Source organism: Girardinichthys multiradiatus, chromosome 13, assembly GCF_021462225.1.
Source record: "Girardinichthys multiradiatus isolate DD_20200921_A chromosome 13, DD_fGirMul_XY1, whole genome shotgun sequence".
Lineage (NCBI taxonomy): Eukaryota > Metazoa > Chordata > Actinopteri > Cyprinodontiformes > Goodeidae > Girardinichthys > Girardinichthys multiradiatus.
In genome coordinates, this window is record NC_061806.1 from 30002667 (window position 1) to 30017713 (window position 15047).

A 15047-nucleotide genomic window follows, 5' to 3' on the forward strand; every position below is an offset into this window, starting at 1 on the left:
TATTTTGTATCAATATTTTTACTTATTTTTAGTATTTTTAATTCACAGAAAATCACAACTTAGGTTAGAATTTGTAGAGGACTATTATTACAGCGAAACCAAGTTAGTACTTTGTCTTTAGTGTTAGATTTAAATTTGTTTGCCGTTCTGAATCACCTGCGCAGAAAAAGTCAGACGCCAAATTTAACCAGATTCCGTCTTTCCATAAAACTCAAACTAACAGTAGAGAATAAACTGAATTTACTTTCACTTTCGTTTACAAACCTCTCTGAGGCTGTTTAACCCAGTTTTAAGTGACGTTTGCGGCCAGGACGCTCCTATTGGCTCAGGTGATCTTCATTGTTTTCCAGACTCCTCACACGGAAGATGAACCAAGTAACATTAGAGTGGACCTGAACATGTAAAGCGACAGGGCTAAAATGAAGGGCTTAATCTTTCTGCTTCTACTAGGAATACCAGCTGCAGCGGCAGGTGAGTTAGAAAATGTACATTTCGGTGTTATTATAAAAACGCGTTCATTTGACGCTGATGTTTATTTTAAGACAGTTCATGGTGGAGTGTTAAATATTTTACTCATTTAAAAAAGAATGGTCTAAAATTAAACAAAATGGACAGGTTATTTAGTTGTTTTCTTTTTAATTTAGCCTTGTATCGTTATTATCATCGTTATTATTTTATATTAACTATCTAAGCGGCGTGTATCAAAAATGGCTGCATATTTAGTGTTAACTTATGTGTTACGGTACATGTAAAATGGCGCTGGTGAGTTTATCAGGTTTGCAAGACAGTCCAGTAAACATTGAATAATGAGGCCTTTATGTTCACCTCGTAAACCCCAAAGTTTATTTTATATTTTAATGCTTCTCCATTTAGAGTGTAGCGTTTCTTCTACCATTGCCTTGGAGTCTCTTAGCCAATATAAAACAAAGCATTGAATTCACTCAACTTACATGCATTGTTTCTCAGCGCTTGAGTCTCCCAGTTGATATTTATTTCGCATTTTTTCTCCTGTTCTTCTCTGTACGACCAGATTATATAGTCTTTTGAGCAATAAATACTAAACTTTTCACTGGCTAATGTAGGCTGCCCTGCATAAAGACACATTGAACATTTTCTTTTGTGATTTTATTACATAAAATCCATATAAAATACATTAAAGTTGTTGTTGTTGTATTGTAGGGGTGGGTAGAGTGACCAAAAATTGTACTCAAGTAAGAGTATTGGTACTTCAAAATACTATTGCTCAACTAGAAGTAAAAGAGTATTTGAGAAAAAACGACACAGAACTAAGTAACACTTTGATTGTGATGACTAATTTATTTTCTAGAAATGACGTAATCAGACAGACAAAGGTTGCAAATTATGAGCTTTTCAAAATAAAAAATAAAGTTGTAAAAATTAATAATGTATTTACCAAATAACAAATTATCACACAAACCTTCTTCATATTTCTAAATGTGAGTTAATATGCTTCGTATTCACTTACCCTTCAAATGCCAAAGCAGACAGAAAATAATATTACAACAGGCAGCTTGTCAACTAGAAGTTGAACTTTACCATAAATTATATGGGTCTGTGTCTGATGCATGTGTGTCTCAAATGTGCTTCTTCTTCACCAGAGGTGGGTAGAGGAGTCAAAAACTGCACTTAAGTAAAAGTAGAGGTACATCAAAATTACATTACTCAAGTAGAAGTAAAATGTACAGTGGAGGTAATCTACTCTTAGAAGTACTTTTTTGTTTTTTTTAAGTTACTGAGGTAAATGAAACCTAGTATCTGAACAAGTCAAAGTGATGTGAATACCTTTTGAGGACCTGTATGTAAACCATTGTTTCCAACTGCCAGGTGTACCAAAACCTGAATGGTTGTACTCTAGGATTGGCCCGTTTACATCTGGGTCATAAATCACTCGTTAAACCTGTGATTATTTTTATGCCTGAATCTGCACCAGTTTTGTTAAATGAAGCAGACTGTGGACATTTTGGGTCATGTGTCAGAACTTGGAGTTCAGAAACAGACACAAGAACATATTTATGGTCTTTTCCAGAAAGCAGGCACTCTGACACTTTCCAATCAGGCTTTAACTTCTACACACCCTGTAGCAGTTATACTTTCACCATCAAAGCACACATCAGAACACGCCAGTGTGTAGAAGTTTTTTTTTGTTTGTAAATATTCATGAGATATTATGAAATAAGGCTGTTGAAATTGTTAACTGTTTAGAGCAGAGCCAAGGTATTCTGTGTTGGTGGACACATCTACCAACTGTTTCAAGAATAAAACTGTGCTAATGGTCCACGTCCAGCTTCTATTTACTTATAAATAAAGAAATTGAGTCAAAAAAATGCTCGAGACAGACGCTTCAACTACCTGTTTTGAAGGGAGAAATATTTTCTGACTTATACATGTTAAACATTTTTTCTCTTGATCCAATAGAAGTTTTAGAAAAATAAAATTACATTTAATGAAGCTTAAATAGATTTTTTGGGGGATCTGGTCCAAATATTTTGACTGACATAAAGCATCATAACAGGTATTAATGTATGCTGAAAAAGAAATGTATATTGATGCTAAACTGATCACTTCTTAGCAAAAATACTACAAACTTTTAAAGGTCAGATGCCATTTATTGCAAGTAAACCTATGTGGCTGTTAGTCTAAAATAAAGTTTTGGACAGATAAATGTTTAAAAAATGTAAACAACTAGAGAGAGTTTATGTTTGATGCAGAAGGTGACTGTGGCTCAGTGGAGTAGTTGTCTTGCACTCAGAAAGTGGTGGGTTCTATTCTAGGTTCCTGCTGTCATATTGATGTGCCCTGAGGCAAAGCACTTAAGCCCTAGTTGGCCACCAGTCTGTGTATTTCAGTCTGTCTCTTTGTGCTCGTCTCTGTGCCTGAACTCTATTTCTACACTGTCACCTCTGGTAGAACCTGACTAGTGGTTTTCCCTCTAATTAGTTTATTGTAAGCTTTGATATTAACTATTGTTTAATCCTCCTCCTATTGTTACATTTTACAGTTGCTTTGAATAAAAGCACATACCAAATGCATAAACATAAACATATTTTTCAAATGTCAGAGCAGAATATTAAATCTTGGGTTTATCTTGTTTTTTAGTGATATAATATAGAAATAATGGTAAAACATTCAGTTCTTTGCTTTTTCTTACAGTGACCCACTCTCTGAGGTATTTCTACACGGCATATTCTGGAACAGGCTTCCCATCATACGTGTCTGTTGGGTTTGTTGATGATGTTCAGATAAGTTACTGTGACAGCAACATCAACAGAAACGTTCCTAAGCAGGACTGGATGAATAAAGTGAGTTCAGAACATCCACGTTACTGGGAGGAGGAAACTCAGACATGTTTGCATAAACAGGAAAACTTCAAGAAAAACATTGAGATTGCTGCACAACGCTTCAACCAGACTGGAGGTTTGTACATGATCCACTTTCTACATATCACATATTTTTCAACCACTACTTTTTGTAAAGTTTCCCAACATAAATGTGTGTACTTAGTTATATCAATGATTATTAGTTATTGTGCATCTGAAGGTATTTACCTCTGTGTTTAATCTAGAAAATTTTAGTCCAATAAATAGTTCCTCTGCATTCTGAAAATTGACCATTCAGAACTTTTTTCATTCCTATTTATGTTTTATAATCTGTATAATTAAAGATCTAACATAAAACGTTAAATGTTTAATTATTTGTTGCCATTGTCACATTAAAACTAATGAACACATGATAAACTGAACATGTGAAGGTTTATGCTCAACGTTTCTATTTATTTGTTAAAAGGTTTTTGAGTTCTTTTGATAGAGCAGTCTATTACACTATAATGCACCTTTGTGGGAGGAATTAAGGGATTGTGTTTAAATTCACTGATGTCTCTCTGTCTCAGAACTGCATGTCTATCAGCAGATGTATGGCTGTGAGTGGGACGATGAGACTGAAAAGGTTAAAGGTTATGATCAGCAAGGTTATGATGGAGACGATTTAATCATACTGGACCCAGAGACAAAATCATGGATCGCTCCAACTCCACAAGGTTTCATCACCAAGAACAAGTGGGACCATGATGAACATGCTGTAAAATATGAGAAGTTCTACTTAACTCAGACATGTGTTGAGTGGCTGAAGAAGTATATGAGCTATGGAAGGAGCTCTCTGATGAGAACAGGTATAGTAACATAACCTGATATTTTTTTATTATTTAAATTCCTTGTTTTACTAGAATTACTCAAAGGTAATGTTATAACACTCATCTAGATACCAACTTCTTTATTACATTTAAACTGGACTCAGTTCTGTTTGTGTATCTGAGGTTCGTCTCCAGCTCTGACACATTTCAAGTAATGTACTTTTCATTAGACAGGAATCATTATAAACTGGTTATATTTGAACTGTGTGTCTCCATCTCCAGATCTTCCATCAGTTTCCTTTCTCCAGAAGACTTCCTCCTCTCCAGTCAGCTGCCACGCTACAGGTTTCTACCCGAACAGAGCTGAGATGTTCTGGAGGAAAGATGGAGAAGAGGTTCATGATGGTGTGGACAAAGGAGAGATCCTCCCTAACAATGATGGGACCTTCCAGATGAGTGTGGACATAGATCTGTCCTCTGTTGCAGCTGAAGACTGGACCAAGTATGAATGTGTGTTTCAGCTCTCTGGAGTCAAAGAAGACGTCACCCACAGACTGGAGAAAACAAGGATCAGGACAAAAATCAGGACTGGGAATGGTAAGAATGAAATACGATGACCTTAAAATATGTTTATTTATTTACTCCCTGGGTTTTCTTATTTAGCAGAATTGTATTAGCTTAACCTGATTGTAGGATTGTTTCTTCAAATTAGATCTTAAGTAATATCTTTTTTTTAAATTTGTATTAAACTATGAAAAAAGTCAAAGGCTTTACATTATTGAGCCAGTTATGGAAAGTTACTGAGATGTTTTCTTACTATTTTTATATATATAGTTTGAAACACACTCAGAAAGCATTACTTTTGATAAATGTTTATTATCCGTTACTTTTGCAATATTGCTGAAACACAATCTTTCAGTAAAACCGTATTTAGACTTGCTTGTAATTAACATCTTTATTTTTTTTTTTTGCAACACCCTTCCAGTCTCATCTCTGTTCACTGATAGGATAACATTTCTTTTACCAAATTTTGTTTTTGGCACATGTGCAGAGAAATTTGTATAAACTTCCACCACTGACTAGAAATGTTGAGCTTAACACAACTACCATTGATGAAATTTGTATCCAGTTCCAGTATTACTTTTACTACATTAATTTTTTCTCCCATTTTATTTTTCCCAGTTTTTCTCCAAATGTTCTGATAACTAAGGTAGCTTCAGCAGTGTAAATGATTTTGTTTCAGATTCTTCAGGGTTCCCCACCATGGCTGTGATTGGGGGGGTTGTTGTGGGACTCCTAGTTCTGGTTGCCATCATCGCGGTTGCCATCATCGCTGGGGTCGTCTGGTGGAGAAGAAATAATAATGGTGAGCAACCAAAATCATCATAAATCTGCTTTACTTGCATACGATTTGTATTCATGTTGCAACTATTTTCATTGGTTTGTACTTCTGATCAATCAGGACATTTTGAGAGTTTATGCTGCATATAGTTTAAATGAAAACATTTTATTATTTATTCTAAAACTAAAATAAAAAAAATGCTGTTTTTGGTGTTTCAGGGTTTAAACAAACAAATAGTGAGTATAATATTTTTTATTCTTCTTTGTCTCATATAATCATGAAGTTGCTTGTGATTTCCATGTAATACTGTGAAAGCCAAAGAGAACAATTTCACATTTTTTTGTTGTTTTGTAGCTTCTGACACTTCATCATCATCTTCTTCAGAAGATCCTAAGAAAGTAAGTTAATTATAATAAAATAGTATTTTAAACTGTTGCTGCTTTAGATTCAATCTCACCAAGATATTTGCTTTCCATCTGATTTCTGACACCAAGGAAATTTATTTGGAAATACGGAGTAAACTTTGGAAGCTGTACTGAATAGAAAAACAACATAATCTGTATATTTATCAACTTTCTCAACAGGCGGGCGGCGAACAGCAGAAGATGATCGCCTGAATGACTAAGAAAAAAAAAGTCTGTTCATAAATTACAACATCAAGACAAATTCAAATAACTGAGATTTAATCATTCAATATCTATGAAACTTGTTTGATACTTTTCAGTTTTATTTTGCTATCCTGCTGTAGTGCTTTTATTTAGAGTTGGATAATTTCGGTTAACTGGCAACAATTTATCTGATTTCTAATGCCAGAGTGAGCTTAAAAATGAAGTCAAAGTTAAACTTGGACTGCTTAATATAACATACAATTTTGTATATTTTACTGTGTTAAATAATCAGCAATCTTAAGATTTTTTTTGTTTGTTCTCCATCACTGTCTTGTAAATATCCATAGGTGTGAATTATAAATAAAAGTTATTTCTTAACTTGTGTTTGATTACAACAGTTTCTTTCAAGTGGTATTTTCCATCATTTCTTTGAATTGGTCTTATTTCATTACATCTTTAACCTAGATATAATGAAATAACGTTCTGCTAGTGGGGTTTGTACTGTATGTGTTGCAAGTTTATTAAATATATTTAAAATTTGAAATTCCTTCAGAATTTTTTTCTTTAACTTGTAACAACATGGGTTTTTGAAGTGATTAAAAGTGCTTTATAAAAGAGATTTTGTAGTTTCTAGAGCTCCAAAAACTGTTTCACATACAAAACAAAAACGTTGCTGCTGGTTTATATATTCCAGTGTTCCAGTCACTTCCATGGCTGCAGGTGTATAAAGTTTGGTGTAAAGAAACCTGACTGTCCTGACAGCACGGAGTTAGAGCAGAGGTTGCAATTCTGGTTTTCTCATCTAACTATGAACACATTCTTAAACCTTGTGGAAGATGTTTACAAAATAGTTAAAGTTGCTGTTGCTGGCAGTGGGTCCAACAACAAACTGGACCTTATAGATTAAGAATAGGATGTCATCAAAGTTCATCTACATGTAAAAGTATCGTGAAAAAGTTTGTCTTTCTTTTAAGAAAGAATAAAAACCCAAAATTCAGTGTCGGAAAATTTAAATACTGTGAAAAAGTTGAATATTGGAAACTCATGGTGTCACACCCTAAACAACTGATCAGCTCAACTTTGAACAGTTTCTCACTCTGGGCCGTAGGCTACATAATCATGAGGGAGACTGCTGACTGGACAGATGTCAAGAAGACAGTCATTAACATCCTTCAACAGGAGGGGAGGCCACAAAAGGTCATTGCTGAAGAAGCTGGTTGTTCACAGAGTTCTAGCGTATTAACAGAAAGTTGAGTGGAAAGAAAAATGTTTGGTAGAAGGTGCACCAGGGAGGCATCAAGAGTCACCACATAGACATGGGCTACAGGTGTTAAAAATGTGTTTAAAACTTTTATAATCCATACATTCCCTCACAATTTAGCTTAAAAAAAGACATTGGAAGTCAATCTTGGTTAGCTTGTTTCTTCCAACGCCGACCACCTCTCAAGGACATACAAGCATAAATAAACTTATTTTAGCCGACAGAAACAATCTGAAATTTCAAGTTAGGATTTCTCAATTAAAAAACTAAAATTAGCAGAAAAAGTATATGCAACATTGCCATTGGGTCTGTTCAACCTGAACAATAAATTAAATTAAATGGTAAAACCTTTCCTGCATGTTGTAGCTAAATAAGTCAGGAAGATTACATCTTACACATTAAAATCGATTAAATTGTATTTTGTCTTCCTCCAACATTATTGACTCAGTTTTTAATAAGTTTTCATCATTCAGGATGAGTTTTCAATTAGCTTTCGTCATGTGAAAAAGGTTGATGAAAAATGTCAAATCTTTAGTTGACAAAATGAACACTCCTTTGGATTTTACAACTGCACATGGGAGCCTCTTTGAAGATGTTTTGTCCTCATTACATTCAGAGGGAAACTACAAGAGCAACCGTCACCTCCAGCTGCTGCTTGTCATCCTTGTATCATAACTCTGATGACACTGAGCATGGAAGCTGAAGCAAAAACAGGATGATATGCACCTCTAGGGGTCAATATGGCAAACATTCACAGTGAGTGCATTATGTGTTCAGGTTGCATGCAGTAATTTATCCCTGAGAGATATTTAAAAGACAAGACATTTAGAGTGTTTTGCTAAAAGTGTGATGAAATGGTTAAATGTTACAACTACTATCAGAACATAGTTCATAAATGTCAACTAATCAGCATACAAATTAGCTAAATTGTGCATACTGATTAGAGTATTTATATAAAGTGTCCTGGATCTCAAGTCTCACTCTGCTCTACTTCTGGTCAAATCCCCTCTGGAACTATTTGAAATTGAATCAAAAAGAGTAAAAACTTGAAACTAAAAAGAAAGGTCAAGACTTTTTCAGATTCAAGGTTTTTTTTATGCTTTCAATTTATTTATTTTTTTCCCAGTTTCAAACTTTTGACCCAGTTTGGCATGGGGGCGGGGCCTCAGATATCTGACAGCTCAACAAAACATTCCCAGCTGTTGCATTCAGGAACTGTGGGAACTGAGAATTTCTTTTAAAACATGATCAATAATCAGTGTTTATTCGATTGGTTTTAGTAAAAAAAAAAAAGAAAAAATCATGTTTCTCTGATCTAAACTGTTTTCAACACACGGCACCAATCTCAGAGAAAAAAATTTGATATTGGCAAATTTGCGCAGCGTTTTCAGTCCTTGTTGGACATTTCCTTTGCTCATAAAGTAAATCGGGAGAAGATCCAGACTGCACCTGGAGTATCTGACCGCACAGCTCTACTCCACATGGCCTCCTCTTCTTCTTGCTCTCCTGCGGTCAGGTATTAATATAGCAATACATGCCTTTGATCGGTCCTCTGAGGCCGGAACTGCCAGCACCCGTTCTCCCCTTTCTCCGGAAGAAGGGACCGAGGTAAGTGCACCAAAAGCCCACTCAGGACCTACTGATGTCGACAACCACGACATATCTCTACATTTCGGTGTCACAAGTCCATTAAGGGACGTTGCGTGTGTTTCTTTGCATAAATCCCATTTAAAACCCTTCAGACCAATCAATAAATATGTGCCTTTCCTAAACTATCATGAGGCCTGACAGTGTATCAGATAAACACTTTGGAATAGACTGAGTCACTCAAAGCAAAAATCTTAATAATGTTATTATGTTGTAAGCATAAAATAGAAAAAGCCAACCAGTTAACTGATAATGATAGTCATATGGTTTTAAAATACAGGTAAATAATGCTAGTTTATAAGTCCACCATGGAACCCCATTAATGCCAAACAGCTAGATTATATACAGGTCCTTCTCAAAATATTAGCATATTGTGATAAAGTTCATTATTTTCCATAATGTCATGATGAAAATTTAACATTCATATATTTTAGATTCATTGCACACTAACTGAAATATTTCAGGTCTTTTATTGTCTTAATACGGATGATTTTGGCATACAGCTCATGAAAACCCAAAATTCCTATCTCACAAAATTAGCATATCATTAAAAGGGTCTCTAAACGAGCTATGAACCTAATCATCTGAATCAACGAGTTAACTCTAAACACCTGCAAAAGATTCCTGAGGCCTTTAAAACTCCCAGCCTGGTTCATCACTCAAAACCCCAATCATGGGTAAGACTGCCGACCTGACTGCTGTCCAGAAGGCCACTATTGACACCCTCAAGCAAGAGGGTAAGACACAGAAATAAATTTCTGAACGAATAGGCTGTTCCCAGAGTGCTGTATCAAGGCACCTCAGTGGGAAGTCTGTGGGAAGGAAAAAGTGTGGCAGAAAACGCTGCACAACGAGAAGAGGTGACCGGACCCTGAGGAAGATTGTGGAGAAGGGCCAATTCCAGACCTTGGGGGACCTGCGGAAGCAGTGGACTGAGTCTGGAGTAGAAACATCCAGAGCCACCGTGTACAGGCGTGTGCAGGAAATGGGCTACAGGTGCCGCTTTCCCCAGACCTGGGCTACAGAGAATCAGCACTGGACTGTTGCTCAGTGGTCCAAAGTACTTTTTTCGGATGAAAGCAAATTCTGCATGTCATTTGGAAATCAAGGTGCCAGAGTCTGGAGGAAGACTGGGGAGAAGGAAATGCCAAAATGCCAGAAGTCCAGTGTCAAGTACCCACAGTCAGTGATGGTCTGGGGTGCTGTGTCAGCTGCTGGTGTTGGTCCACTGTGTTTTATCAAGGCCAGGGTCAGTGCAGCTAGCTATCAGGAGATTTTGGAGCACTTCATGCTTCCATCTGCTGAAAGGCTTTATGGAGATGAAGATTTCGTTTTTCAGCACGACTTGGCACCTGCTCACAGTGCCAAAACCACTGGTAAATGGTTTACTGACCATGGTATCACTGTGCTCAATTGGCCTGCCAACTCTCCTGACCTGAACCCCATAGAGAATCTGTGGGATATTGTGAAGAGAACGTTGAGAGACTCAAGACCCAACACTCTGGATGAGCTAAAGGCCGCTATCGAAGCATCCTGGGCCTCCATAAGACCTCAGCAGTGCCACAGGATGATTGCCTCCATGCCACGCCGCATTGAAGCAGTCATTTCTGCCAAAGGATTCCCGACCAAGTATTGAGTGCATAACTGTACATGATTATTTGAAGGTTGACGTTTTCTGTATTAAAAACACTTTTCTTTTATTGGTCGGATGAAATATGCTAATTTTGTAAGATAGGAATTTTGGGTTTTCATGAGCTGTATGCCAAAATCATCCGTATTAAGACAATAAAAGACCTGAAATATTTCAGTTAGTGTGCGATGACTCTAAAATATATGAATGTTAATAAGGAAGGCAGAGGTGTACAAACTTTTAATCATGTGGGCCAAAATAGTCATGTTAGATTTTTTTTTTTTTGCTTTCCCTTCATTAAATTTAGCGTGCAATATTTTTCCAGATAATAAATCTTGTGGCTGAGCAACAGAACCATGATTTGGGTCACTCTTTCTTCTGAAAAGCTAGTTGTATTTAACCAGGTTTAATGGATAGGTCTGCCCACATGCTTTTATGTGAAAGACACTGAATGATAATTTAAAGTGTTTTATGGATAAAGATAGATTGTATTGGCTGAAGAAAAACAAGCCTTCAGGGAGGGAGACAGCAAATTGTTGAGGAGTATACAGAGGCAACTTAAAGTCCATATAAGAGACCTCAGGGAGGTGTACAAGAAGATGCTGGAGAGCAAGCTCCAGCTAAACAATTTCACAGATGTGTGGTCAACCTGATTTGTTTTGTCAGAAACTCCAGAAAACTCAGGTGGAGGCCTCAACAATCTCCTGGATCAAAGACTACCTGACAAACCACAGTTTGTGAGACTGAAGGGTTGTGAGTCTAACCAGGTAGTCAGCAGCACAGGAGCACCACAGGGGACTGTACTCTCACCATTCCTTTTCACTCTGTACACCTCAGACCTCCAGTACAAGACAGACTCCTGTCATCTGCAGAAATACTCAGATGATTCTGCAGTCATGAGGTGGATCAGAGATGGACAAGAAGCTGAGTACAGGAAGGTGGTGGACCGCTTTGTGGCATGGTGTGGAAATAATCATCTCATCTTGAACGTGAAGAAAACAAATGAGATGACTGGAGATCTCAATAGAAACAGAAAAAGATCAAACACTATTTCTATCATGGGAGAAGAAGTGGAGGTGGTGGAGGAGTATAAATACCTCGGTGTTCACCTGGACAACAGACTGGAGTGGAGATGCAACTGTGAAGCCATCTACAAGAAGGGACAGAGCAGACTGTACTTCTTGAGGAAGCTTAGGTCCTTTGGTGTTTGCAGCAAGATGCTGCATATCTTCTATAAATCTGTTGTGGAAAGTCTGATCTCTTCTGCCATCATCTGCTGGGGTAGCAGTGTTAGGATTATGATTATTGATTAATTAATATTTATCAATAATTATAATTGAAAATCATAAATTGATAAAATTAATTCTTAACCAAAAACCCTTATTTATGAATAGAAATCAGAGATGTCATCTGGTGTTGTAATTGTGGCTCAAAGCCCTTAATAATTAAAATTATTAAATTCTCAGTAATAATTGCACAAAGGTATGTAGACTGCAAATTCCTCAAAGTGACACAAGGGCTACACAAATTGAAGGAGAGCCATGGCTATTATTGGCAAGTCCAGGGCCAGTTATTGATCATTGGTATGCAGTGGTGCGATTTTGTTATCTGCGCCCATAATGACATCTTTGTGCAGCGGATATACAGAGATAACACGGTATTAGAGGAGTTGAAAAAGAGGTGTGACATGTTTTTCTTTAACACTTACCTGCCAAAATACCTCTTCATGCCCAAGTAATAGAAAATTATAATAAAGATATAAACTCATGAACAATTAAAAAACATTTCTCATTTTATTCTGACAATAATATTACTACTGTATTCATTTCATTTTTATATATTCAGTAAAAGTACAAAACATACATAGTGTTGTATTATGTAATCTCAATTTTAACATTAAAGTAAAAGCATTTCATACAAGTCATGAAATTCCAATGTATCTTAACACAAACTATATTTACAGTGCAGTGCATGACCTAAAGGGATCTTTTTGATGTTAGAGATGCAAGTCTCTACACAGATAAGAACTATACACATTATTTTATCATCTGTTTAATCCTGGATTGAGATTAGCAATTGCTTGCCCAGGCTTTCACCAAGCAACCATTTTGATAATTCACCAAAAGACAGGCAACAGCAAAAAGCTGATTTATGCTGCCTGTGATTGAAAGAGGAATCACTGTGCTGAATATTTTATGTTCTTTGACTCTGCGAATCACACACTCTACATGGACTCTCAGTCTTGCAATAGACTGTGTCTTTCTGACCTCTGACTTAGACAGTTGAGCTCTTTGACAGAAACGTGGGTATATGGACTTTGCCTGGTACACAGTCTTCCATAAGGAAACCCTTGTCCACCATGATGGCCATAGATGGTTTAAGGAGGGCCACAATGCCAGACTGCTTTAAGATCTCTTTATCACTGGTGGCACCTTGATAAAGAGAAGACACAAAGGTCACTGCACCATGAGGGGCTATCCCAATCAACCCTTTGAATGTGCAGTGTGACTTATAGGTGGAAAACACCTCGCTCTGGAGGAGAAGGGAGTTTGGGGTTTGACATCGCAGTTCTGTGCAATCTAAAATGACTTGAGTGTCAGCGTAGTCCTGAAACACTTCTGGGAGGTGAGCTTTCACAGTGTCTTCATCTAGCCAAATATTCACAGCTCCCAATACAGTATAAAGGAAGTTGGCCCAGGTGTTAACAATGCGACTCACAGTTGACCGATATATTCTAAATCTGTGGGCCAAATCCTTTTGCATCAGTCCCAGTGACAGGTAGTTCATGAACAGGAAGAACTCGTCAATTGGTTGAAGAACCTGGAAAAAAACAAAAGTTACCCTTTGGCAGGAAATGCATTATGACCAGTAAAATAAAAAGTTCACAAAATTTCACCAACAAATTATTATTTAGCTCATGTTGAGTGTGAAATCCTAGTAAAACAAATTCCACTAACATTTTCTTGTTATTTAGGTAATTGTTAGCTAAATAATGCAAATGTGTTAGTGACATTTATTTTACACTTGGCAACCCATATTTATGAGGTACCAAAAATGACAAAATGAAAAATAAATAAATACACATATAAATGTATAAATAAATAAATACACATATAAATGTATAAATAAATAAATACACATGTAAATGTATTTATTTATTTATTTTCTCCTTTTTGTGTATTTATACATTTATGTATTTATTTATTCATTTATTTATACATTTTTTAATTTATACATTTATTTATTTATACTTTTATTTCTTCCTACATTTATTTCTGTATTTCTACATTTCCACATTTATTTATTTCTGCTTTTCTGTGTCCATATGTTAATGAGGTGGGTGGTTCTAACATTTGTCTTCAGCACCATTGGTTAGAATTGATCCCGATCCTGCTGTTCTGCTTCGACTCCGGTACCGAAGTTCTTTTGCTAGGCACGATGGAGGGTTCTCTTACAGCCTTTGCCAATGATTTAAGGTCATTGGCAAATGATATTGATCAAAATGACTACCTCCATTTTCGTTGTGCACGGGTCATGGAGGATTTCAATCAGCTCCAAGCTGAGATGGGTGTGGAGGTTGAGTCCACTATATTGGACAGTCTGGAGGAAGTTGGCCGCCAACTTGCTATACGCCTAGAATCAGAGGAAAGGAGGACTGGACGACCATCCGTTATTTTACCTCCAGAGGTCATTGAGGCGCACCTCCATTTCGGCCATACCGCTGCAGACATCGCAAATTTGTTCGGGGTGTCTGAGCGGACAATTCGACGGCGGATGGCACAGTACGGAATGAGGTCATTTTTTTATTTAATCCTGTTAGCCTGAAGGTCCCGCGCGCTAAAACCAGAAAATGCGTTAATAAATGCAGTAAATGCCGTACCAGCAGCCGAGCATTAGGGTTAAATACCTGGTATTATTTCATATAATAGGCTAATATGATGGAATAGGATGAAATTAGTCTCGTTTTTTGGCGTTTACACCTATGTCGGATATCATAAAGCTAAAGTAAAGACGGTTAGCATGTCGGTACCTTACGCTAGCAGCGGCTAACGTGTATCTGCCTGACAAAATGTTATGATTGTCATTTTTACTTATGTTCTACTTTATTAATGTTAGTGGTTCGGCTTAAACTGTATTGATTATAAATAATGAGCTGTGTTTATATAGCGGAAACAATAGTTTTCCGCGGTCAAACACTGTTGTCATGGTAACCACCATCTAACCCATGAGAAGTAGCCAGTTGACGGTTACAGTTGTGAAATCCATTGTGAACCGGAACTATAATCGTTTTGTTTTGTCTTGGACTGTGTAACATTTTATTGCAGCGCAGATTGTTAAGGCCAGTGGAGTATTTTTTTTTTTTTCAAGCAAACATTTTTATTTCAAGTAAAGTCAATTTTTTTGTTGATGGG

The 15047-nt window shown here is 36.7% G+C and overlaps 1 protein-coding gene across 2 annotated transcripts; it reads left to right on the forward strand.

The window, feature by feature from the left end:
* Positions 1–319: 319 nt before the first annotated feature.
* LOC124878933 (H-2 class I histocompatibility antigen, Q9 alpha chain-like) lies at positions 320–6475 on the forward strand. 2 transcript variants are annotated; one of them, XM_047383136.1, is made up of 8 exons: positions 320–471; positions 3172–3435; positions 3908–4186; positions 4430–4744; positions 5391–5513; positions 5708–5725; positions 5844–5887; positions 6074–6475. In XM_047383136.1, the coding sequence occupies exons 1-8, from the start codon at positions 420–422 to the stop codon at positions 6104–6106; spliced, it is 1128 nt and encodes a 375-aa protein (XP_047239092.1). In that variant the 5' UTR covers positions 320–419; the 3' UTR covers positions 6107–6475. The 2 variants fall into 2 exon arrangements, with proteins under 2 accessions (XP_047239092.1, XP_047239093.1); XM_047383137.1 differs by having other exon boundaries at positions 6081–6475.
* Positions 6476–15047: the final 8572 nt, after the last annotated feature.